Below are 27082 nucleotides of genomic sequence, written 5' to 3' on the forward strand. Positions count from 1 at the left end.
CCAAACTGTGTTCTGAGGAACCCCAGGGTTCCATGGGGGCCAAGGTGGGGTTAGGAAGGCTGGAACAGGGGAGCAGGGAAAGGACACACATTGAAGTCCTGGACCCTTACCCCAGCTTCAACGAGTACAACCCTGCTATTGTCCACTCTTTATAAAATTTCTCTTAAAGGAAGTGTTCCAATGATTTTTTTTTTCTGTGCCTCTCCTGATCTCCAATGATTTTATTTTTTTTCTTTTTAAGTTTGAAAGCCACTGTTTGAGTCTAATCTACTTAGTGTGAAGACAGAGAAGTTGAGGACCGGATTCTGGCTGAATTTACAATGATAAAATAGACCATTTGTCCAGTCACTCATTCTAGGTCCTAGGGATCTAGCAGTGAACAAAACAGTCTGCCCTCATGAAGCTGACACTCTTTTCTTGAAATCAAGCCATAAATAACTAAACATGCAGAAAAATATCAGTATGCACGCTCAAAGAAGAAAATAAAGTAGACGAAGGGTGTGATGAATGATCAAAGGGCAAAATTTCAGGTGGGCTGGGTGGCGAGGCCCACTCTGAGGCGGATGGAAGGGTGGGAGGGCCACGCACTCTGAGAGGAGAGTGTTCCAGGCTGTGAGCTCAGCGGGTGCAACAGCCCTGCACACAGATGTGCTTGCATTTTCAGAAGGAAGACAAGCTGTCTTTCCGGGCAGGAAGTGAGTTCCAAAAGGACCTTGCAAAGCACCTGAGCGGGCCAGACGACAAGTGGGGGCGCCCACCCCACAAATGTGGGCACAGCCGGACCCGGCACGACTCCTCCCGTGGAGGCAGGGGATGCTACAGGTGTTTTGGTCTGCCTCCCATGCCTGGTCCAGTGCTGCCTTGGGCAGCTCCTGCCACCCCTCCTGAGGCCCCGGAGCCAAGTGTGGCTGAAGTTATTGTCATTGGCAGGTGGCTCAGGTGTGTTCTGGGTAGTGGACCCACTGGGGCCTCAGGGGCGGATGCTGGGAGGACAACACTGCCTCTTGTGAGAACCTTGACTTTGGTGACTTCTTTCCTCAGTCACCCATGTGCCTGTCTTTGTCACTCAGTTGAGGGACAAGACACCCCAGGGTTGATGGAGAACTCATATCCCAGGAAGGAGGGGGACTGGGCTGGTGTTCCAGCTCTGCCACTAATCACTGTGGCTCCTCCGCCCACCAGTGACCTGCCTCCCCCTCAGTTTTCCTATCTGTAATTTGGGAGTGGGGACATATCCCTTGGACGTTACGGTGAGGGACAAAAGAAGTCATGGATGTGCCTGGCAGAGTGCCTAGCAAATATTCATCACAAAATATCTTTGATGAGTGAATGTTGAATAAATGGATCAACAAGTGAAAAGAAAATGATCTTGAAATAGAAAAGCATAGGTAATGCAGCAGTTTTCAAACTTAACTGAAGGACATCCTAGAGAAGTCATTAAACTTATTAAAACAGATTACTGGGCTCCAACCTGGTCTGGTTAATTTTTTTTTTTTTTTTTTTTTTTTTTTTTTTTTGTGGTACGCGGGTCTCTCACTGTTGTGGCCTCTCCCGTTGTGGAGCACAGGCTCCGGACGCGCAGGCTCAGCAGCCATGGCTCACGGGCCCAGCCGCTCCGCGGCATGTGGGATCTTCCCGGACCGGGGCACGAACCCGTGTCCCCTGCATCGGCAGGTGGACTCTCAACCACTGCGCCACCAGGGAAGCCCTGGTTAATATTTTTTAATACTTTAATTGTGAGCTCATCTGCACAAGGACTTGGTTTTTCTATGGGAATTCTGTGTGGCTTCGGCGGTGGAAGGACCATCTGAGCTGGTTTGCTTTGGCCCTGGCCAGGCACCCAGGGTTATCAGCAACTCAGGACCAATTTTCATGGTAATCACCCTGTAGGTTGTGTCAGTTCAAGCTCTAAACCACAGGTGATACAGGCTTGGGACTTTGCATTTTTATGGGAGACTTTGTGTTGTTTCACCCAGAGCCCTGCTCAGAGACAAGCCATTGGCACGTTTCATTGGCCCAGCAGCTGTTGGAGGGTCCCAGCTTTAAGCAGCATCTCAGTTCAACTGCCCCTCACACAGCCCAGAATGACAGGCCCTGTGGCTGCCAGTTTCTGGTCTAATAATCACAGCATCAGCTTTCTCTCTCATGGCACTGGCTTTCAGTTCCTTCTTCATTTCTGCTCTTTCTTTCTGTGAAGTCAACCATGTCTCATGATTTTATTTTATATCGTGCTCTTTGTTCGGGTTGTTGTTGTTGATGATGATGATGATGATGATGTTCCTAAAGTGGAGAAGTTCCTTTTTAGCTTAACACTCTATTACCTGAGCTAGAAGTCTCTCCAAAGTTCTTTAAGACATGAGTAGAACCACCAGTTTTTTCCTGTTGCAGGCGCGTGGGCACGCGCGTGTGTGTTGCCCAGACATAACCTGAAGTTCAGGGCAGGCTGCTAGGTGCACTTTCAGAATCAAAATGTCCTCATCAAAAATCATTCCCGGACTTCTTTATCTGCCTGAGATGACAGCGTTTTCTGTAGAATGAACTCTGCTCTGATTCACATCTTAGTGTCACACTAATAATGCTATTTATCAGGCACTTGAAATGTGCCAGGTACTATGCCCAAAGCTTTGCATAAACCATTTACTTTTATCTTCTCACAATTCTATCAATTAGATACTCTATTTATACCTCTTTTACAAAGTGGGAAACAGGTGTTCAGAGAGATTAGCTAACACGATGAGCCAAGACTGGAATCTTTCTTAATTTCTACATTTCTATATCCTCTCTAATCATGATTTCAGAATTGCTTTGCAAGCAACATCCCAGCTTTCCTACCAGACTCCATGGGCCAAGCAATCATTTGCACATTGGTTAAGAAAGTGAGATCAAATGACATGATGTATGCAAAAAAAAAAAAAAAACTTTTCGTAAAATGTACAGAAATGACATTGCTGGGTGGTGGTGGCTGTACCTCCTACTACTGTGATGGAATCAGTATCTTTCAGTTCACTGAAAGTAACTTGTGTTTTACATGTTTAACCTCTGAAACCAAATGGATAAAAATTTATTTTACCCAAATGATTCTTTGGACTCAAGTAGAAGACAACTGAATGGAAAATCGGGTGATACTCTGAATGTGTTGGTTACACATTAGAAACATCTAACTATTTGGAAAGCAAGTCATGCAGGTGACCTATGTTGATTCATTCCTCTTAAAGCAGTATGTGTTAACTGAGCCCCTGCCGAGTGTCTAACAGCCTTGGTCGATCTATGTTTTTTTTTCACTTTTCTTTTTTGGCCACATGGCATATGGGATCCTAGTTCCCCGACCGGGGATCAAACCTGTGCCCCATGCAGTGGAAGCACGGAGTCCTAACCACTGGACTGCCAGGGAATTCCCTGTTTTTTCTTTCTTTCTTTTTTTTTTCTTACTTTAATAATAATTAACTTGTTATTCTGGAATAATGATAGATTTACAGAAAAGTTGCTGAGATAATACAGATAGCTCCATACATCCTTCACCCAGTTTCCACTAATGTTACCATCGTATATAACCACAGTACATTTGCCAACCTTCAGACATTAATATTGGTACCTTAGTATTAACTATAGGTTTCACCAATTTTTCTACTGATGTTCTTTTTCTGTCCCAGGATCCAATCCAGCATCCCACACTACATTTGGTGGATCCATTTTTAGTCCAGCTCACTTAGAGAGTATTAAAATAGCGATGTTTTCTTTGCTTCTCTTTGGGATCAAATTCTAATTCCATTTCTAATTCTACAGGGAAAAGAAGCAGACAAATGAGAAACAAATCTCCAGGCTGGTTTGACTCTCATTTGAATTAGGAGTTGACTCACCAATCCTGAGGGTAACTCACCTCTGTCCTCCTGAGATCAACATGTAAAGAAAAAGCTCCTCTTCAGCCCCGGCTCAGGGTCTCGCGTCCATTAATGGGGGGCAAGAGTTAGGACCAGGCTTGACAGAGCAAACTGCTCGGTCAAGCCCCAAGTCCGGCTGAGTCCCTGAAGAATTCCACCTTCCTGACCACCAGCTGGGAAGAGTCCCAGCAGTCCAATAGAGAAGATACTCTTTGATCTCCTCCTTCAGTTCATTCATTCTTTACCATTCATTATTAATTTATTCAGCAAACATTTATTAAGTCCCTACAGTGTGCCAGGTACTGAATTAAGTGCTGGGGATATGACAGGAGCAAAACAGAAATATGGAACATTAAATAGTTCTTTAATTTATTCTTGAATACCTACTAAGTGTTCAACACAGAGCTAGGTTTGGCCACCCCTCGAGGCATCTTAGTTCCCCGACCAGGGATCGAACCCATTCCCCCTGCAGTGGAAACACGGAGTCTTAACTACTGGACTGCCAGGAAAGTCCCAGGAGAAGGGTGTTCTTGATGCAGGTCCTGTCCTCAAGGAATGCGCTAGCCAGAGAGACAGGACAAACCACTGAAGGCAGCCTGAGATAAATGGTGCAGATGGTACGGGGAAAGAGAGAGCTAACAGCAAGGGTGATCAGGGAAGGCTTTAAGGAGAAAGCCCAGATCTTAAGTTGGGCTTTATGGTGAAGTCTGCATAGATAGTAAAAAATAAATAAGTAAATAGAAGTTGTGTAGCAGGAAGAAAAGCAGGATTGTGCACTTTGTGTATACTGATGAGAGAAGAGATTGGCCTGGCTTGGGACGGGTCTCTGGGTGTGCAGACAGAGGAGCATATGTTTGAAGATGTGATTTGAGTTCTGTTGCTCTAAAGAGAGTCTTCCTGTCTCCCAGGGACATCTGAGCCCTTAGGAGATATGCCTAAACTAAATCCTAGAAAGGCAGATCCCAAGAGCCTTTGCAGAGCCACCCTGCTCCCCCTACCTCACTGTGGGAACTGGAGGCTCTGAAGTTGAAGGGCGTGTCCCTGGTGGAGGCAGTGAGCTGTGGTGGAAAGAACACTGGCTTTGGGGCCCTCAGGGGTTGGAGGCCTAGCTCTGCTGTTTTCCAGTGTGTGACCGTAGCCAAGCTACTGGCTGAGCTTCTGTTTCCTCATCTGTAAAGAGGAGATAGCCACAGTACCTACCTCAAAGGGGTGTCATGAAGATAACATGAAACTATGAGGCCTCAGAACCTGGCACAGCACCTGGCACCAAGGAGGTACCAAAGAGTGGTAGCCAGTAAGAGCAGTAAACAGCTGGTGGGACCAAAACCTGTGGTTCCATGAGAACTTCAAGACTCATGTAACATAGGCGGAGGTCTAGGTAGGTAGGTAGGTAGGTAACAGACCCCTCCAACTGAAGTCTTGGACAGCTGGGGCAGTGAATACTGCCAGTCAGCAGAAATGAACTTCAACTCTCAGTGGTTCTGAAAGAGGGAGGCATGGGCATTCCTCTGTAGTGGTGCATTAATTTGGGCAAATCTCAAATGAGGAGATGCTCTGAGATGGTCTTTTCTCTTTATAGCAGAGGCTCACCTGGAGGTCCCCTGACCACATACACACAAACACACACACACATATACACTAAGACTGTAGGGTGACTAGTTCACAACATTTGCATAATCCCAGTGTCCCCTCAGTAGTTCAGGGAGAGCCTGTAGGGTAGGACAGGTTACAGCCTGGAGGCGCGCAGTATTGGTTTATACCTTGGAGCAGAATCCCGAATGGACTTCTGGGTCCACCAAAGAAAACAGAGAGAGAAGAGCAGGGGCAATGGTCCTGAGAACTTTGTGAGGTTCCAGAGAACTTTCTAGATACATTCTCTCTGCCTGTTTCATCTCAAGGTAATCAGTAGATCCTTCAGTGGAAAGTTGTGGAGATTGTGTCTAGATTCTGGGGGAGAGGCACATGGGGGCTGAGTGAGGCCCCAGGCCCTGAGAAAAAGCTCCGAGGGCACCTTGACAGGAATCCAGGTGAGGAACCAGTGGCAGGCACTGCTGTTTCCATGGCAACCTGATGTAAGATGATTTGAACGTTTTACACCAATTTTTTGGTAAACTCTTATGGTTAGAAAAAGGTCTCTCTGGAATATTGTTATTATCCATAAGAAGTTTTGTTTTTTTCTTTTTGGTTTTTTAAGTGCTTACTAAGTCAGAGTTGTTTTGCTTTTGGCTAAAGCCAATAATGCATTCAGAACAGAGAAGGAAAATGTGAGTTTTGTCATATATTCTAGTTCCAGTTTCTGCTACCATAGAGAGCATGACCTAGGGTATATCTGGCCTTTATTCATTTCTCCATTTAGCCAGCTAGGCAGTCACCCATTCAGCCATATTTATTGAGCTCAACCTTTATCCTGAGCTGGGTTTCTTACCTGTAAAATGAGAGAATTAGTCTGGTTTAGTATTTTTGACCTAGGCTCCTAGATCCTTAGGAGTTTCAGGGCTGCGCTTTCAGGGCCTACTTTCCTAGGGTTGGCTGGGGCGATTGGGCCTGAGATCCCACTTCCCTTCAACCCAGAACAGCCCTGTTTTTAGTTGTTTTGTAATACACATTAGGTTTTCACTTGTGATTTCTTTTTTTTTTTTTAACGTCTTTATTGGAGTATAATTGCTTTACAATGGTGTGTTAGTTTCTGCTTTATAACAAAGTGAATCAGTTATACATATACATATGTTCCCATATCTCTTCCTTCTTGCGTCTCCCTCCCTCCCACCCTCCCTATCCCACCCCTCCAGGCTGTCACAAAGCACCGAGCTGATCTCCCTGTGCTATGCGGCTGCTTCCCACTAGCTATCTATTTTACATTTGGTATTGTATATATGTCCATGCCTCTCTCTCGCTTTGTCACAGCTTACCCTTTCCCCTCTCAATATCCTCAAGTCCATTCTCTAGTAGGTCTGTGTCTTTATTCCTGTCTTACCCCTAGGTTCTTCATGACATTTTTTTCCTTAAATTCCATATATATGTGTTAGCATACAGTATTTGTCTTTCTCTTTCTGACTTACTTCACTCTGTATGACAGACTCTAGGTCCATCCACCTCATTACAAATGGCTCAATTTCGTTTCTTTTTATGGCTGAGTAATATTCCATTGTATATATGTGCCACATCTTCTTTATCCATTCATCCAATGATGGACACTTAGGTTGTTTCCATCTCCGGGCTATTGTAAATAGAGCTTCAATGAACATTTTGGTACATGACTCTTTTTGAATTATGGTTTTCTCAGGGTATATGCCCAGTAGTGGGATTGCTGGGTCATATGGTAGCTCTATTTGTAGTTTTTTAAGGAACCTCCATACTGTTCTCCATAATGGCTGTACCAATTCACATTCCCACCAACAGTGCAAGAGTGTTCCCTTTTTTCCACACCCTCTCCAGCATTTATTGTTTCTAGATTTTTTGATGATGGCCATTCTGACTGGTGTGAGATGATATCTCATTGTAGTTTTGATTTGCATTTCCCTAATGATTAATGATGTTGAGCATTCTTTCATGTGTTTGTTGGCAGTCTGTATATCTTCTTTGGAGAAATGTCTATTTAGGTCTTCTGCCCATTTTTGGATTGGGTTGTTTGGTTTTTTGTTATTGAGCTGCATGAGCTGCTTGTAAATTTTGGAGATTAATCCTTTGTCGGTTGCTTCATTTGCAAATATTTTCTCCCATTCTGAGGGCTGTCTTTTGGTCTTGTTTATGGTTTCCTTTGCTGTGCAAAAGCTTTGAAGTTTCATTAGGTCCCATTTGTTTATTTTTGTTTTTATTTCCATTACTCTAGGAGGTGGGTCAGAGAGGATCTTGCTGTGATTTATGTCATAGAGTGTTCTGCCTATGTTTTCCTCTACGAGTTTGATAGTTTCTGGCCTTACATTTAGGTCTTTAATCCATTTTGAGCTTATTTTTGTGTATGGTGTTAGGGAGTGATCTAATCTCATACTTTTACATGTACCTGTCCAGTTTTCCCAGCACCACTTATTGAAGAGGCTGTCCTTTCTCCACTGTACATTCCTGCCTCCTTTATCAAAGATAAGGTGACCATATGTGCATGGGCTTATCTCTGGGCTTTCTACCCTGTTCCATTGATCTATCTTTCTGTTTTTGTGCCAGTACCACACTGTCTTGATTACTGTAGCTTTATAGTATAGTCTGAAGTCAGGGAGCTTGATTCCTCCAGCTCCGTTTTTCGTTCTCAAGATTGCTTTGGCTATTCGGGGTCTTTGATGTTTCCATACAAATTGTGAAATTTTTTGTTCTAGTTCTGTGAAAAATGCCAGTGGTAGTTTGATAGGGATTGCATTGAATCTGTAGATTGCTTTGGGTAGTAGAGTCATTTTCACAATGTTGATTCTTCCAATCCAAGAACATGGTATATCTCTCCATCTATTTGTATCATCTTTAATTTCTTTCATCAGTGTCTTATAATTTTCTGCATACAGGTCTTTTGTCTCCTTAAGTAGGTTTATTCCTAGATATTTTATTCTGTTTGTTGCAATGGTAAATGGGAGTGTTTTCTTGATTTCACTTTCAGATTTTTCATCATTAGTATATAGGAATGCCAGAGATTTCTGTGCATCAATTTTGTATCCTGCTACTTTACCAAATTCGTTGATTAGCTCTAGTAGTTTTCTGGTAGCATCTTTAGGATTCTCTATGTATAGTATCATGTCATCTGCAAACAGTGACAGCTTTACTTCTTCTTTTCCGATTTGGATTCCTTTTATTTCCTTTTCTTCGAATGGAGGCTCCTTGGCTGAAAAATCGCTGCCCTGGAGGGTCTCTATGGACCGTCCAGTGGTGCAGTGGTAACACTGCAGCTTCAAGCCAATTTTTTTCCAATCAGTGCCCTTGCAGTGTAGGATTTAGAAATAAAATGATGAATAAATCACTTCCCCACCCCCCTCCCGCTCAGGGGCTCGCTGTCTCTGTGAGGATAAACTGAGATTACAAGTGTGAAAACCTGCTTGGGTAAACGACTGTTGTTAAGATAATACTAATAATAACGATCATAGTGGAGTCGGGCAGTCAAGATATACCCACAGGGAAATACAGCCTATAATTCAGCCTACAAGTAGGGATCAGGTAAAAGCAGTTGACTCCCAGGGTCTCCACACAGGGACTCGGAGAATTGCATGGCTTTCCTGGGAACGCGACTCTGCTCGCCAACGCCTCCACAGAGGCTGCCGAGCCCCCTGATTCCCCGGTGCCCACCGCTCCCGCAGGTGGGGGAGCAGGGCCGCAGTGAGAGGGGCCTCACGGTGATTGGCTGAACTGGAAGTTGTTGCTAGGCTACCAGTCCGAGGCAGACTGGGGCCTCTAGTCCCATCCTCCACTGCAGATTCATCCTGCACAGCCAATTTAATTCGGGCACCCTGTGAACGAGATCCCCAGCAGTTTAAATTGTCAGCTGCCAAGTGCCCATCTTTCTAGGATTTAACACTTAGCAAGAGGCTACGTGAGGGAGGGAAAGAGAAGCCCTGTTTTTACACTCTGGGTCACGTTGAATAGCTTCTTCTCTCTCTGGGCTGCAGTGTCCTCCCTTGATTTCTGGTTTCATTCATTTATTCATTATTCATGCATGCATCTATGTTTATTAAGTGCCTGCCATGTTCCATGCACTATATCAAGTGCTAGGGACAAAGGGATGAATGAGATGGAGACCATCCTTGCCCTCATGAAGGGGAAAACATTACGCACTTAAGCATATAAGTGAGATAAACACATATCTATTTCTTTCCTTCCTCGTCAATGATTTTACTAAGCCCCCCTTTTCCCCTACTAAATCTGTAGGGTCCCCCAAGTTGACAGGGTAAGGAATGCTGCTGTCAACCATGCCTAAACTACGTTACCCCTCACCCATACCCTTACCACTCCCTAAAACCGGGTACATCCTCTTACCTCCACAGTGCTTTTACTTTGTTGTCTTGAACCCACAAGTGAGCCTGAGTGCACCTTTTTTTTAAAAAAAAAAAATTTATTTATTTATTTTTATTTTTGGCTGCGTTGGGTCTTCGTTGCTGTGCATGGGTTTCTCTCTAGTTGCAGTGAGCGGGGGCTTCTCTTCGTTGCGGAGCACGGGTTCTAGGCGCGCGGGCTTCAGTAGTTGCGGCACATGGGCTCAGTAGTTGTGGCTCACGGGCTCTAGAGCGCAGGCTCAGTAGTTGTGGCACACGGGCTTATTTACTCCGTGGCATGTGGGATCTTCCGGGACCAGGGCTTGAACCCATGTCCCCTGCATTGGCAGGCAGATTCTCAACCACTGCGCCACCAGGGAAGCCCTGAGTGCACCTTGATAAAGATATGGGGCCGAGATCATTGTCCCCTGTTCAAATGAGAAAGCTGAAAGGCCAGAAACATCAAGAAACCCTGTCCATGGTCACATGGAGAATTACTGGCATAACCAGTATTGAGCACTTACTATGTGCCGGCTCTTAAAAAACTATCTTCCTCATAACAACCCAGTAAGGTAAGTATTATTATTATTCCCATTTTATAGGTGGCAAAATTGAGGCTGGAAGAAGTTATTTGACTTGCCAGTGGTGACCCAGATAGTATGTGGCAAAGCTAGGATTTGAACCAAATCTCCCTGGCTCCAAAGCCTGAGCTTTTTCCAAGAAATGGGTCTGGTCACAGAAAAGAGTCTCTGAGTGGCTGACACTGGAGTGGCTTCCACATGCCCTTCAAAACCTCCTGGTCCCAGGATCTTATTTAATTTCCTGCTGAAGTTCTTGGCACGCATTTATCAATATAGCTAACTCTGTTATCTATCCATCTATCTGTGATGATCTTGTCTTCAAGTTTTTATTGGGTAATTAAGTCAAGTAACTCTTCCCTGTAAGCATCTCCATCGCCTGCTTTGTTGGGTTTGTATTTTCCTTTGTTCACATACTGAACAAACACCAAGCACCCACCAAGTGTTGTGGGAGGCTTAGTGGGTGTAGGTGAATGGGGCCCATCCCTCCCCTTGAGGAGTTCCCAGCTTAGAGCAAAGTTTCTGAAGGGTCTTCCATGGGCAAAGTGCAGTGATAGGCCATGGAGAGAGGAGGACCACAAACACCTGCCCTCAGAGAATCTCCTGGTTTTGGGAAACAGACCTGCAATTAGATAATAGAAAGGTGTGAAAGGAGGTGGGAGGGAGCAGAAGTGGATGTGGTAAGTGTGGGCTGGGGGTGGGAGCAGCCCGCCTTGAGTTCCCAGTGCTGCTTTTAAATCCCGACTTGCTCTGGCCACTGTGGGACACTGTGTCTCAGAGCCCAGCAGCCTGCAGCTTGGAAGGAGGCCTTTAAACGGGAGAAGGTGCTGGAAAGAACAGAGTTGCGTAAAGAAACAAGCTAAATCTATCCCTCCTGGTAGACCCCCAGCAATTGCTATGCTTAACACCTGACTTTCTATCAACAGAGACTTGTTTAACCAGAAGGTTAGTTGTTTTTCTCTGAGAAAGAGACAGAGAGAGAGGGGAAGAGAGAGAGAGAGAGAGAGAAAGAGATAGAGACTCTGAAGACAGAGATGCACAGAGAGACACCTGAGGAGAAGCAAGGAGAGACAGAGGTAAAGGCATCCTTTGGTACACAGCCCCGGTGAGCAGCAGGGAAGAATACTAAACTGGGCACCTGAGTGGGAGAAATCAGGCAATCTCCCACCCCCTTCCTCCCTGTCTACCTTGCTAATTTCCAGATAGCACCATTTTTCAGATGTAAGTATATAGGAGATGTCTGTGTTATCTTGGCCACTGCTTTGTCCCTGTCACCCGCTACCATCCCTATATAGCTGAGAGTTGACTGTAAGTGGAAAATATACAAAAGCAATGATTTAAGTAAGTTTTATAAGACTAAATATGCATGCCTTTGACCTAACATTCCCACCTCCAGGAATTTATCCTACAGAAAGTAATTAAGGACACAGGCAAAGAATTTAGCAAGAGACTATTCATTGCAGCATTGTTTAGAAAAGCAAGGAAACTAAATAGCCAACCCTGTTGGGGACCTGCTCAATAAATAATGGTATAACCTTACAATAGCTGTCCATACTGCCCGTAAATTGGGTTATAAATGGTTACTTATTGATGTGGAAAGACATGATTTATTAGGTGTAAAAAGCAAGTTACAAAATAGTGTATACAGTATGACTCCATATAAGTATTCTTATAAGTAAGAATAAATATAAAATATATAATCTAGGAAGACATATACCGAATGTTAATCTCTAGGTGGAGGGATTCTAAGACATTAAAATTTTTTTCTTTTTGCTTATCTGCATTAAAAAAAAATTTTTTTTTCCACCATGAACATGTATTTCTTGTGCAACGAGAACAAATTTCCTTCCAGTTGTCCCAGCAAGCGCCTCCTGCTGGGAGTCCAGGAGTGTACGGGCAAGCTGAATCAGGTGCTCCTGGCTCTGAGGCATTGTGGGAAAGGCCACCAACCCTTGTGAGGCCACTTCAAGCTGCTCATTAAGAATTTCCAAAACAGCGAGTCCCCACCCTGTTTCCACTCCCCATCCTGACTGGTCTTGCGGGCAAGAACTCAATGACCCAACACCTTGGTATCAAAATGCTCAGTTGCTTCATAACCTACTGGGGGGTTGGCTGCCGCCCTCCCTTGAGGCAAAACAGTTTGTACAAGTTGGTGCTTGGTAAAGCTAACCTTGCTAAAACTGCAGGGCCTTCCCAGTTAGCCAGGAGCACCCTCCCCTGTAAGGGAGTGATGGCTAAGACGCTGTGTTGATCAGGTCTACTGCCTCTACTACACAGAGGCAGTTGTGATTCTGAATGTTGGAGAGAAAAAGCCGTCACCATGGCAACCCAGGCTGCTCAGCCTCTGGGATCAGTCCAACACTCAGGGAAAGAAGGTGGAGTCTGGAGTCAGAACAAATACTGCCTGGCTGTCTGACCTCGGGTAGGACACTTAGCTTTTCTCTGCCTCAGCTTCTGCATCTACAAAATGATACTAAAGTTCCTTATCCTACCCGCTCCCCGGATTAATGAGGAATAATCTGTAAATGGTAAAATGCAAGAGGAGTAGAGCCTCCCTAGCTTTGGTTTGTCCCCAGATTGCTGTGTGTGACCTTGGGCAAATCACTTAAACAGTTCTGTGCTTCAGATGCTCTATTTGTAAACAGGAAAGTAACGTGCAGTGTGATGGCTTCTCAGATTGTCAGGTGCCCATGAGAATCCCAGAATCTCAGGGTTGGAAGGAATCTTAGCCCTTACCACCCATGCAGGAATCCCTTTGATAAGTTCTCTGACCGAGGTACTTGTCCTGCCTCTGCTTGGTTACCTCCAGTGGCAAAGAGTTCATGACTGCACAACTTCCCAGGTAGCTCTCACTGCATGACACTAATTGTAAGAAAGTTCTTCTGTATATGATGTTTTACAATTAAATATTTGTTTAAAAAATTAGCAGTTCTTTTCAGAGCTATTTCTGCTCCTGATTTTCCCAGTGGGTTTGCACAAGGTAGAAATTAGCAGCAATTGGCCAGAGGCAGGTACAGTCCCAGCTCTGAAAGCTTTTAGCTTACTGTAACAGAAGGAGTATGGGTTCCGGGGTCACACACTCTAGGTTAAAATCCCACTTTGTACACTTACTAGATGGTTGACCTTGGGCAACTTATATTAGCTCTCAGAACCTTAGTTTCCTGATCAGTAAGATGAGGATAGAAATACCTACCTCACAGTATTGCTGTGATAGCACTTCTTACTAAGCTTACAACTCTAACTTCCCTGGTAGAATTCTGGGGAATGTGGGGGGCAGGTGGGTTACACCTTCCTCTGCCAGCCCCTGGACAACGCATCTGCCCTCCAAGCCCCATCTGGCACGTGTAGGCCCTCATGTGCCCAGGCTGTGCTCCTCTCAGAAGGAGACAGAAGGTTCACCTCGCCCTCCTGGGAACCCCTGCAGCACAGCCTTGGGTCTGTAATTTAGGGCCTTCTCCCTCTCAGGCCTGTACCAGGGGCCATAAAAGGAAGATGATGCAATGGCTTCAAGACCAAGTTCACCACTCCCTGTAATTCCCCTGCCTCAAGGTCAGCAGCCCCACAGACTTTGCCAGCACTAAGCAAGCATCCCAGGGTGTCACTTGGTGAAGGCTTTCAGCCATATTTAATGGGAATCTCATATGGGGCCAAAAGCCTCTAAGACTCGAAAGAATGCAGTCTGGTGGTGGACTTCAGGCATGGTGATAGGGAAAGCTATCTGGGGTAGAAAAGTGGTCCTCTGCCCTCAACAGGAAGGAGTCAGGACGCCTGACTAGCTGTGGGCTCTCTGGAGCCAGTGACTACATTCCTCCGTGCCTTGCTTTCCTTGTGTGCAGAATGACAGGTTGATGCCTGAGACCTTCCCTGCGTCAGAATTACAGGTTTCCCCATTTGTTGGATGCAGGATGAGATGGCGAAATCGCCCTTGACCTCTTTTTGCCACGGGGGCCGCTGAGCTCCCACTCCTCTCTGCTTCCTCCACAGATGAGTACCTCCGAGTCCTCAGTGTGGGTGTGGCCGAGGTGAAGAAATCCTTCTTGGGGCCCTTGTCCCCGTCCTGTAAGGTGGTGCAGATGATGAGGCAGTTTCTGTACCGGGTCCTGCCTGAGGACTCCTACAAGGTCGCCACGGGGAAGCTCCACGTGAGCCTCACCCGGTTCACGGATGGAGAGAGTGTTGTGGTTTCAGAATATACATCCAAGGAAGAGCTCATGGAGGCAAGGGGGCGGGACCTGGGAATAAGGGAGGGGGCGGGGCTAGGAATAAGGGCGGGGCCAGGGAGTGGGGGCAGAGCCCAGGGAGTTGGGACAGGAAAGGAGAGGCTGGCCCTGCTTCTCTTGACGGGCCTCTGGGATGATCCACTTGTCTGCCTCACTTCCTTCCTTCTGCTTTCTGCCCCCCTAGTTTTTCCCTCCCTTCACCCTCCTGGCATCTATCTCTCTGTGTCAGGCACGCTGTTAGACAAGATGGACACAGAGAAGCCAAAAACTAATCAGACTTGCTCACCATCCTACATTTCAGCACTCAGAGTCTGCCTCCTTTTGCCTCTGTCTTGCCCTCTGCTCTAATCCTGCAGCTTCTCAGAGGCCCATTTGTATTACCAACAGAGGTCCCATGGCTCCTCTAGGGCCTGGACTTCAGTGTTTCCCCACTAAATTACTCCCAGTTTGTGGGAACAGCTTCCCTCCGCCCCCTCCCTTCCACTGGTCCTTGATAAAAAGGACTGTTATCACTAAACGGGTTAACACTTAGGAAAGGGGATTCTGACAGTGCATTGTTCTAAGCTCACTAATATACATTTTAGTTATGACTTATTATTGCTGGAGAGTGCTGTGGTTATGTCCAGTTTTCTTTCAGGGCAAGAGTTGAGCTGCATGACCCTCCACCCATATTTCCAATCCCCTCCCCTCCTCTGAATACAAGACCCTCGCCACCCATCCTCACATCCCCACACTGGCATGGCCTTGACCCTGGGGGTTGGGGATGAATAGGCAGGGACATGGATACCTCCTCCAGCTACCTCATGTCCCTTGGGTTTATTAGCACCCAGCTCTTCAAGACTTTTCTCTCCCCAGCCCTCTCCCACCACCTCCCACTCTTACCCATGCCAACTGGAGAAAATCACACAAAGCAGGCCTCTGTGTCTGCACCTGCCGTGCCTCCTGCCTCGTGCCGGATGCCCTTCCCTCCTTCCCACCCCACTTCACCTGCTTGGTGAGACTCCAGTCACTCCTGCCAGGGAACTTTCCTTCATCACCTGCCTGCCTTGCAACCCCTGGGTTGGGTGCTTCTTCTTTGGGACCACGATGCCCATGCTTACCTCCATCACAGCACCTGTCACCCCATGTACTGTCACCTAATTGCTTGGTCCCCCTCTGAGCATTCCCAAGGGTGGGCATCTCACCCTCCTTTGATTCCAGGCCCAGGCCAGACACACATTAATGGTTTTTGAATCCCATTGGATTCATGGAAATTTGGTGCTAGAAGGAGCCCTGCAGATCATTGAGGCCACTCTCTCCCTTTAAAACTGAGACATCCGGCCCAGCCTGACCAAGTAGGTTACCAAGGATCCAGCCAGGAGCTGAACCTGGGGCTCCACTTCCCAGGGCAGTGACTCCACCTTGGGTTTAAGAAGGGCCAGGCTGATGGTGTCCCAGATGCCCGCAGGTGATCCCTCCCCACCCAGCCCCCAGGCCTTGGGCATCTCAACCCTGTCCTCTCCCCCACAGGCCCTGTACTGCAGCTGCTTTGTCCCTGTGTACTGTGGCCTCATTCCTCCAACTTACCGCGGCGTGGTAAGTACCTCAGTGTGGGAAGGCAGGTGAGCTGGGATCCAGGGGTGCCTCAGGGCCCCTGTGACCCACATTTGGGAGGAATGGTCTCAGAATTCAGTGGGAAGACCAAGAATTGAAAAGGTCCTTGTGGTTTCCTACTCAGAATTCCCAGCGTAGATAGATTTCTGGGGCTTTAAGAAGACCTTCTCCCCCTAAGTTGGGCTTCTCTCTGGACCCACCAACACATTACTGAACCCAGCAAGTCAAGCTTCCACAGGTTTGCCAGATTTCCCCAGTAGGAAAATTCGGTAGGTCTGAGACTCTGTACCTCTAATCAACTTCAGCTGACGCCAGTGCTGCTGGTCCACGGACAGCACCCTGAATAGGAAGATTTAACCCGTGCCCTCTCCTCATTTTATGTGTAGAGAAAATGAGATCCAGAGATTACGAATCAGCTAGTAGATGGACCCCCGTATTGCATGTCATTCATTTAATTCGCAGGCATCCAGAGGGTTAGAGCCTCAGTATCTGTGATCCTTTGTTCACAGCTGAGGAAACAGAAGCCTCAAGAGGGGAAGGGACTTGAGGGTGGACACAGGGTGGTCAGGGGTGCTCTGGAGGGTGTTGAGGGTGTCTGACCTCAACAGAGGGAGGCAGCTTGGACCCAGGGCAGTCTGGAGGAGGGATGTTTCACAACCCCTCAGACCCACCACATGTGCACCTTCTCAAAAGGCCCTGTGGATGAGCTCCTTTCCCCGGCCCTGCCCTCAGCTGTTAAGGGACTCCACGAGGGGTAACGTGACAGGGAAGCATTCGTTCCTGCTTCATCCAGGGTATGGATGCCCCCGGACCTTGGCGTCAAAGCTTCTCCCAAGGGACCTATTTCTTTGCTCTCCCTGAGTGGGGGAGAGGACCTATGACCCCAGATGAGCATTTCTCACTCTGCCTCCCCCCTCCGCCCTGCAGCGGTACATCGACGGGGCCTTCTCGGGCATGCAGCCCTGCTCCTTCTGGACGGACTCCATCACCATCTCCACCTTCAGTGGTCAGCAGGACATCTGCCCGCGGGACTGCCCCGCCAACATCTGTGACTTCCGCATATTCAATTGCTCTTTCCAGTTCTCCCTGGAGAACATTGCCAGGATGATCCATGCCCTGTTCCCCCCAGACCTGGTGGTAAGAGACAGGAGGGACCTGGGGGGTGGGCAAGGAGAGCCGGAAAGGGTGATGGGGTCTGGAGTGGGATGGGGGAGCCAATGAGGCCCATTCGGTCCATCTCAAACGATCCCTTAAACTTCCTCCTAAAGCTGTATCCCGGCCTTGCTGCCAGCTGGGTATGTGAGCTTGAACAAGGGCCCTAAGTGCTCCCAACCTCAATTTTCTCCCCTGTAAAGTGAGATGATCTCAGAACCACCGATAGCAATGTTGTCTGAACTCTCCCATTTTGACATACAATGTGGGTTCACCAAACTATGGCCCAGGGGCCAAATCCAGCATAGGACTTGTTTTTATACAGCCTGTGAGCTAAGAATGGACTTTCTATTTTTAAAGCATTGTTTAAAAAAAAAAAAAACAAGAAGAAGAAGAAGTGACAGAGACTATATGTGGCCTACGAAGCCCCAAATATTTACTGTTTGGCCTTTTACAGAAGAGGCATTGTGGGCAGTATCTGGTGTAATCCTCCAGCATCCTCTGTGATAGATACTGTTTTATTCCCATTTTACAAGTGAAGAAACTGAGGCTGTGAGAGGTTACATTCACCCAGCCACCCAGCCAGTAAGTGGCAGCACTGGGATTTGAACCCAGTCTCTAAATGCTGCTCTTTATACTGTCCAAATGCACCTTCTCTGGGCCGCACCCTCTCCGGCCCAGGGGAAGCTGATGATCAGCTGTTCTTAGCAGGTACTGAAGGATGGGCACATTTTGAAAAGCTCATCATATAAAGCTTAAGAGCAATGAAAGCAACTGCTTTGGAAGAGGGGACTATGGGTGTCTCTGTTGCTACAGCCTTAGTTATTTTCCTGGTGCCCCTCCTTGCAGATCCTGCACGATTATTACTACAGAGGGTACGAAGATGCTGTTTCGTACTTGAGGCGGCTGAGTAAGTACTATGTGGTGCCCCGAGGAAGAGGAGGAAAGTGGGGCAAAGACAGGAAGTAGAAGGGCTGGATAGAGGAGCATCTCCCCCCAGTTTGTGAACCGGAGGTGCTCTTCACCCAGGAGAGCTGGAAATGGGCAGAGGGACCTGACAGCCTTCATTGTCCAGATGTTACTGTGGCCAGAAATTAGGACCACTGTGGAAAAGGGGCTTTAGGTTAACTGATGGGACAGTGTCTAGGGCTTTTGTACAAATGTATTTCTGAATTTAAAAACTATGCTTAGGAAATACATAGCTCATATCTCCCTGGAGCATTCCATTCTCATATCATTACATTTTCTTGCATTTTATTCTCTTTCCAATGAAACAGTATTGTTACTGTAGAACTAGATGTGACTAGTTTATGTTTGTGTGAGACTTTTGAGTGACATATTGATCAACAAATGAGAGAGAAGAGCCCTTGCCCTAAGTTGGTTTGGAAAGCATGGTCCCACCCCTGTGTATCCTCTGTGTATTATCTGGGTGGGAGGAAGATTCCAAAGGCATACACTACACACACTAACTCCATGAAGGCCATGCAAACATCTTTGTTAAAAGGAAAGAAAAAATGCTTTTCTGTATTTAGAATTAATTCCGTAGAGCATATTTCCAGAAAAAGGGGATTTCTGGATCAAAGGGTTTACCTAATGTTATATAATAAATTTTTTTCCATGTTGCCATATGGTCTTTGTAACTGGCTTTTTGGCACCTGTATAATATTCCATCACGGTTGTACAGAATACTTTGATCATTCTTGGGTTTCCAAATGTTCACTATTATAAACAATGCTGTGGTGACCTTTTTGTGTATGTAGTTTAAAAAATATACTTAAGGAGTGAGATTAAGGGGTTGAATGAGGTTTTTCTCATAGGATATGTACACTTTTTTTCTTCAAAATTGCTTCCTGCTGGGACTTCCCTGGCAGTCCAGCGATTAAGACTCCGTGCTTCCACTGCAGGGGGTGCAGGTTCAATCCCTGGTTGAGGAGCTAAGATCCTGCATGCTGCGTGGTGCAGCCAAAACATTGCTTCCTGCTTTCCTAAGCTCCGCTGTCCTAACTCTTTACTTTCTCCTGGGTCCATTCTCCCGACTAGTGGGGTAGGGAGCAGGAGCACAGGATGGAGAGAATGTGGCTCTGGAGGCAAGGAGCCCTGGGCCAGGATCCCCATCCCCCAAGCTGTGTGAGCTCCAGGAAATCACTCTCCCTCTCTGAGTCTTAGTTCCAAATCTGTAAAAAGGGTTTAGATCCTGGTTTTTGACACACCAACTATGTGACCTTGAGCAAGTAATTCATCTCCTGGGGACTGTTTTCTCATCTGTACAAGGTGGCTGATGGTGGAACCTACCTCTGAGTTTTATTCCTAGCCACGGTCAATCCAGTCCACTGCCCCCTCTGACCTCTCTGCAGACAGACTCCTCCTAACCCTGACTGTCCTCTGACAACTGCCCCATCTTCCACATTTTCACAGGCGACAGCTGTGAAGCCGAGCCCCCAGTGTCCAAAAGGAGGACGACCTGAGGGGGTGGGGGTGGTGGAGATGAGGTCTCACCTGCAGAGCTTAGGGAATAGGAGGGTCTGGCTAGGGCCTGTGGTCCTTTCTGCCCCAGGTGGGGAGCCCCTCCATTCTTTCCTCAGTGATGGTGTATATCGAGGGCTTGAGGTTTTGGGAGCCCCTGATTTGGTTCTTGGATCTCGGAGCAGACACCAATTCCCTGCCCCAGGAAATCCCGCTACACCTCAGATTGCATCCTGGCTACCTGGCTGCCTCCATACCTGTCTCTCGCCTAGAACTTTTCCTTTCTCTTCCTCTCAGTGCAAGCCCTGGGAAGACTTACAAAGTGGGCTGTTAAGCATCTCTAGTCTCCCCCATTTCTCAGTAACCCCTTACCCTCTCACCCTCCCCGCTTCCGCCCTTAGCTGGTGTGGACATTTTCACAGGTATGAACGGTAGTCTTAAACCCAAGGATGAAACTCTAATAGTAGCATTGCAGGCATCCACTCCTGAATTGGGGCAGTATATGGAGGATGGCAGGTTTTCCCCAATGGCCCTGGAATCACTCCGAGTAGGAACAGACACAACTCATAAGGGAGAAAAAAACTCGTGCTGGCTGCCAGCTGTTTTTGCTTCCTCTCCCAATTTGCAAATGTGTGTGTGGCTTTCTCAGTGCAAGTTTCAGCTCCGGCACCTAAATCCTCTTGGGTTTGGTGGGCCTGGAGTTTTCTCCCGGCACCAGATGCAAGCAGGAAATACTGACATAGCCTGAGAAATCCCCACCTACCATCTGGGAACGGAAAACGGAAGTCTGCTCCAGCCTCCTGCCTGCTTTCTGAAAGGGGGTCAGCTCAGGTAGGAAGCCACACCTGCAAGGTGTCACCCTCAACTCCTCAGCTCACATCCTGGCATCCTCTTTCTCCTCCCTCCTAAGGGTTCACATCTACCTAATTATTCCTGCCACCAGGTGAGCCTCCCTCTTCACCCTTGGCCTCCCCTGACAGCAGCCTTCTACCAAAGGGAAGGACACTGCTTGCTGGCATCCTTGAAAATCCACATTCCCCACACAGACACGTGTACATGGTGAGGTTGGAGCTCAGAGGATGCCATGTCTGAAATATCCATCCCGTATCCAGCCATGCCCGACCAAACTGACCTTCCTCCCTCCCTTCCTCCCACTCACAATTGGGTGAGTTTTGACACAGACACAGACACACACACCTGCGAAACCAGCACCACAATCAAGATAGGGAACAATCCATCATGCCTGAAGTTTCCTCATGCCCCTTTGGGATCCCTCCCACCTTCCCTCATCCCACCATCCCCAAGCAAACCCTGATGTCTTTCTGTCATTATAGATTAATTTGCATTTTTAGAGTTTTTGATAGATGAACTCTTATAGTATGAACTCTTTTTTGTCTGCATTCTTTCACTCAGCATAATTATTCTGAGATTCACCCATGTCATTGCATGGTATAAATAGTTCATTCCTTTTTGCGTTCCAATCCACTGTATGAATGAATATACCACAGTTCATTTATCCATTCACCTGTTAATGGGCATTTTAGTTGTATCCAATTTGGGGCTGTTATGAATAAAGCTGCTATGTACATTCATGCATGAATTTCTGTATGGACAAATTCTTTCATTTCTCTTGGGTAAATACCCAGGAATGGAATGACCCGATCATATGGTGGATGCATGTTTAATATGTAATGTGTATATGTCTACAAATATATGTATAACATATAATATTTTAATATAAAATGTAATGTATTTAATTGTAGTAAAACACACATAATATAAAAGTTACCATCTTAGCCATTTTAAGTGTACAATTCAGTAGTGTTAAACATACACTGGTGTGCAACCAATCTCCTGAACTTTTCCATCTTGCAAAAATGAAACTCTATACCCATTAACCAACTCTCCTTTTCCGCCACCCCCTAGACCCTGGCAACCACCATTCTATTTCTATGAGTTTGAATACTTTAGGTACCTCATGTAAGTGGAATCATAACAGTATTTGTCTTTTTGTGACTGGTTTATTTCATGTATAACGTCCTCAAGATTCATGCATGTTGTAACATCTGACGGGATTTCCTTCCTTAAGGCTAAATAGTATTCCATCGTGCATGTAGAGCAGATTTTCTTTATCTATTCATTCGTCAGTGGACATTTGGGTTGCTTCCACCTCTTGGCTATTGAGAATAATACTGCAATGAACATGGGTGTGCAGATATCTCTTCGAGATCCTATTTTCAATACTTTTGGATATGTACGGACTGAGAAACATACCCAGAATGTATGTCTAACTTTTTAAGAAGTTACCAAATTGTTTTCTAGAGTGGTTGTACCATTTTACATTCCCAACAGTGAATGAGAATTCCAGCTTCCCCACATTCTCACCAACACTTGGTATGGTCAGTCTTTTTAATATTAACCATTCTAATAGGTATGTGGTAGTATCTTATTGTGGTTTTAATTTGCATTTCCCTAATGACTAATGATGCTGAGCATCTTTTCCTTGGCTTATTAGTTGTTCAAATATATTCTTTGGTGAAGTGTCTGTTCAACTCTTTTGCCTATTTTCCCCTAGACCTTGAATATGCTTTATTTTTTAGAATCATTTTAGATTTACAGAAAAACTGTGAAAATAGTACAGAGAGTTTCCATAGACCCCACATCTAGGTTTCCCTATTGTTTTAGATCTCACACTTGTTAGATGTTATAGCATGGTACACACGTCATTTGGTGCATAGTATGGTATATTGTTTACAATTAGTGAACCAATGTTGATAAATCGTTACGAACTAAAGTCCATACTTTATTCAGATTGCCTTAGTTTTTACCTAATGTCCTTCTTCTGACCCAGGATCCCTCATCACATTTAGTTGTGCTGTCTCCTTAGGCTCCTCTTGTCTGTCACAGTTGCTCAGAATCTCCTTGTTTTTAATGACCTACTGGCCAGGTAGTCTGTAGAATGTCCCTCGGTTGGGATTTGCTTGGTGTTTTTCTCATGATTAGACTGGGGTTGTGGGTTTGCGGGGGAAGGACCACAGAGGCAAAGTGCCATTCTCATCACATTGTATCAAGGGTACATGCTGTGAGGTGGTGTTTGTCGGGTTTTTCCACTGTAAATCTACTCTTCCTTTCCATACTGTGCTCTTTGGAAGGAAGTCACTAAGAAGTAGGGAGTTATTCTCCACTTCCTTAAGGGCCAAGTATCTACAGAAATTATTGGGATTTCTTCATCATGAGAGATGTGTCTCTTTCTCTGCCTATTCAATCATTTGTTTACCTATTCAATCATTTGTTTATATTAGTATGGACTCGTTGATACTTATTTTATTCTGTGGGTTATTACTCAGTCCTACTTTATTTATTTTCTTACTCTAAGTGTCCCACCTTTGGCCATCGGGAGCCCTTTCAATTGACTCTTTTGCCCATTTATTTTTATTTTTATTTTTTTTGGCTGCACTGCACACAGCTTATGGGAGCTTGTGGGATCTTAGTTCCCCAACCAAGGATAGAACCTGGTCCCTCAGCAATGAAAGCATAGAGTGCTAACCACTGGACTGCCAGGGAATTCCCATCTTTTGCCCATTTAAAAAATGGAATTATTTGTTTTCTTATTAAGAGCTTTTATGTATTCTAGATAAATGCCCTTTATCAGAAATATGATTTGCAAATAATATTTTCCCCCAGTCTGTGATTTCTCTTTTCAACTCCTTAACAGTGTCTTCTGAAAAGGAGAAGTTTTTTTTTCTCCTCTCCCGCTGCGGAGCACAGGCTCCGGACTTGCAGGCTCAGAGGCCATGGCTCACGGGCCCAGCCACTCCGCGGCATGTGTGATCTTCCCAGACCGGGGCACGAACCCGCGTCCCCTGCATCGGCAGGCGGACTCCCAACCACTGCGCCACCAGGGAAGCCCAAACCAAGGGTCTTTGATGCCGCCTGTAAGCCCTTGCATGGTCTGGCCCCTGTGGTCTCCTCAGGCCCATGTCCAATCACAAGTATGCCCACCCCTGTTCCACCTACACTGACCTCGCAGGGCCTTGGCTTCCTGCTGCTCTCCCGAACCTGTGACCCTTGTGTGTGCTGTTCGCTCTGCCTGGAATGCTCCTCCTCATCCCACCCTGACCACCCCCTGGACCCCTCCCCTGTCACGTCTCAGCTCAAACGTCACTCCCTCTGGGAAGCCCTCCCTGCTCCCGTCTCTCCTAGTACCACATTCTTCACTTCCTAGCACTTGTCTTGGTTAAAACTTGAGGTTATTGGCGTGGTTAGTACCTGCTCCCAGGCTAGACTGTAAGCTCCAAGAGGCCTATTTTTGTCTCCTTCAACTCCTCAGTGCCTGGTATAATGCCTGGCACATATTAGCTGCTCAATAAGTATCCATTGAATAAGTGGATCAAAACAGAATCAGAAGGCTTCCCTGGTGGCGCAGTGGTTGAGAGTCCGCCTGCTGATGCAGAGGACATGGGTTCGTGCCCCGGTCCAGGAAGATCCCACATGTCGTGGAGCGGCTGGGCCCGTGAGCCATGGCCGCTGGGCCTGCGCGTCCGGAGCCTGTGCTCTGCAACGGGAGAGGCCATAAAAGTGAGAGGCCCGTGTACCGCAAAAAAACCCAAAAACCAAAAAACAAAAACACAATCAGATAGTCAATACAAATTCAAGTAAGTAAAGAAAGGCCATTGAAAAGCACTAATCCAGGAGTCTCTGGTGGCCTAGTGGGTAGAATTCTAGGCTTTCGCTGCTGGGGTTCAATCCCTAATTGGGGAACTGAGATCCTGCAAGTTGTGCAGCACAGCAAAAACAGAACAAAAACAATGAAAAGCGCTAATCTTGTTTATGAGAATAATTTGGGAAACCATTTTTTGCAAATACTATGCTGATGCCAGGGGTTAGTAATGCCACCTGTGACCCCATGCTATTGTTTTTCCTAGATGCTGCTTACCTTAATTCTCCTTCCAAGAGAGTGATTTTCCCCTGGGTAGAAGTGTACTGCCAGATAGAACTCGCCCTTGGCAATGAGTGCCCTGAACACTGTCAACCAAGCCTCCAAACAGAGCGGGCCAGTCCAGAAGAATCCAGACAACTTCACACACAATGGGCTCCCAAAGGGGAAAGAAAAGGTGGCCGTGATCCACCTCTGTCCCCACCTGTGCAGACACCTGAATCCACATGTGAGTGGCCTGTGGCGTCACCTGTTTCACCACCTGCATCGCCACTGGCCTCATCAACATCACATTCTCCAACTGACTTGCCACCTGTATCACTCCCAGCTGTGCACTTCCTCCCCAGCTCAACACCTGGGCTGTCACCCGTATCACCATCACAGCAGGTACAACTGACTGGATCACCACCCAGATCCCCACCCCCCCAGTCATCTATGTCATCCAGGACGTCCCTGGGGCCTTCCGCTGTGGGCACATCTCCAACATTGCCCCAGTGTTCTTCTTCAGCATCACCTGCACAGCCACCTGTGGAGGAACTGGGCCCAGAACAGCCCCAAGGTATGGACCCTTCTGGCTTCTCACAGCTTCCTCATGTCTGGAGCCCGTTGGCAAGTGTGTAACGACATGGTTGCTGTTAACATTTGCTTTAGAGGGATGCATTGGTGAAGCTAGCCCGTAACTTTAGCGGCTCTACTTGCTATGAGGACAGACCACCACGAGAGGGCAGTGTACTTGACATTTGTTTTTTTTCTTCTTTAGTCCAGTGATTCTCAAAGTGTGCTCCCCAACTAGCAGCAATAGCACCACCTGAGAACTTGTTAGAAATGAAAATTCTCAGGCCCTACCACATACCTACTAAACCACAAATTCTAGGGGTGGGACCAGCTGTCTGCATTTTTTTAACAAGCCCTCCACATTTGAGAGCGGCTGTTCTAGTAGATTTTTTATTGTGAAAGCTGCTGTGCCAGGGCAATGCTACTCAAGAAGGGGTCTGTGGACCAGTGCCAGTCCCTGAATTATTTGTTACTAGTTCACAATGAAATGAGTACAGAAAGTGAGAGCAAGCATTTAGAAATGTTTATAGCAATACAGTAGAGCTATGACATCCAAGAGCTTGGTCATTTTCCTACTAATTCATTTATATTGTATTTCACAAAAGCGCTAGTCCATTATGGATTGTAAATAGTATTTTAAAAAACTGGTTCTTTACTACAGGTGAAGCACCCCTCTGGGGGCTGCAAAGATGAACTGCTCTTTGCAGAGGGAATGGCATGGATACCAACCTCAAAAACGCAAAAGGAATTCTTAAGTACTATATAACTAACAAAAACTGTGTTGAGGGTATTAATAGAGAATAAGATCACATCTCTCTGGGGAGATAAGAAAGGCTTCTTGGAGGTGACAGGTGATTTGAAATGGGCAAGATTTTGACAATTGTGGTCTGTGGGATCTGACAGAGTAGAAAGAACATTTGAGATTTTGTTTATTCCAGAGGCTCAGGTGCAGAGAAGGGAAGTGCAAGGTACATTCAGGATGAAGAGGATGCCTGTTTGGCCACTGTGGGTGGTCTGTGTGGGGACCAAGGGAGAGGGGCCCAAATGATGGACCGAAGCCAGGTTGTAGGGTCCTCATGGTCCACCAGCCAAGCTTCCATAGTTATTACGATGAACAGTAGCACAGATTAGCAAGGTTGCCTTCTTTGTGGATCTGCCCTGAGTCAGGGGTGACCCCCCCCTTTCTCTGGAATAGGTTCACTTTGTCTTTTTTTTTGTTTTTCTTTTCTTTTCGTTCTTTCTTTTTTTTTTTTTGAATAGGTTCACTTTGATTCTTTTAACAATGAGACAAAACTATCAGAACATTAAGAGTCAGAAAGTTGTTCAAAGTCTTTCACCTGCTATCTTCTTCCCTGTTACATGAAATGCATTTATTTTATGTAATCGCACCTGTGCTTAAAGGCAGCCATCTTCAGGGGCCTGAGAACTCCTGGACCCAGAGCTGGCATTCCTCACTCATATTGGGGGTGGACAGAGGGTATGGATAGCCCAGTGGTTCGCGACTGCAGGCCGTATGACCCCCCAGGAGACATTTGGCAACATCTGGAGACATTTTTGGTTGTCACCAAGTGGGTAACGTCTAGTTGGGAGAGGCCAGGGACGCTCTTAAACATCCTACAATGCTCAACCCCTATAACAAAGAATTGCCCGGCCCTTAGCGTCGGTAGTGCTGAGGCTGAGGCAATCCTGTTGGAGCCTCCAGCTGGTCTCAGCAGTGACACCCTAGGCCACCTGTAGGAACTGGTTAGAGTGGAGCCCCAGGGGT

The 27082-nt window shown here is 46.5% G+C and overlaps 1 protein-coding gene across 2 annotated transcripts in view; it reads left to right on the forward strand.

Annotated features, from left to right (window-relative positions):
- The window catches only part of PNPLA1 (patatin like domain 1, omega-hydroxyceramide transacylase), a 43816-nt gene that overhangs the window by 10403 nt on the left and 6331 nt on the right, over positions 1 to 27082 (forward strand). Inside the window, exons 1-6 of one of the 2 annotated variants that reach the window (XM_027126742.1) lie at positions 12676 to 12820; positions 14383 to 14615; positions 16128 to 16193; positions 17139 to 17348; positions 18213 to 18273; positions 24752 to 25321. In XM_027126742.1, coding sequence (XP_026982543.1) covers positions 12694 to 12820; positions 14383 to 14615; positions 16128 to 16193; positions 17139 to 17348; positions 18213 to 18273; positions 24752 to 25321 — 1267 coding nt within the window. In that variant the 5' untranslated portion in view covers positions 12676 to 12693. Of the gene's footprint in view, positions 1 to 12675; positions 12821 to 14382; positions 14616 to 16127; positions 16194 to 17138; positions 17349 to 18212; positions 18274 to 24751; positions 25322 to 27082 lie in introns of those variants that run through there. The other variant, XM_027126741.1, reaches the window with a different exon arrangement.

Source organism: Aethalodelphis obliquidens, unplaced genomic scaffold (assembly GCF_003676395.1).
Source record: "Aethalodelphis obliquidens isolate GAN/ISIS:26980383/991018 unplaced genomic scaffold, ASM367639v1 scaffold31, whole genome shotgun sequence".
Lineage (NCBI taxonomy): Eukaryota > Metazoa > Chordata > Mammalia > Artiodactyla > Delphinidae > Aethalodelphis > Aethalodelphis obliquidens.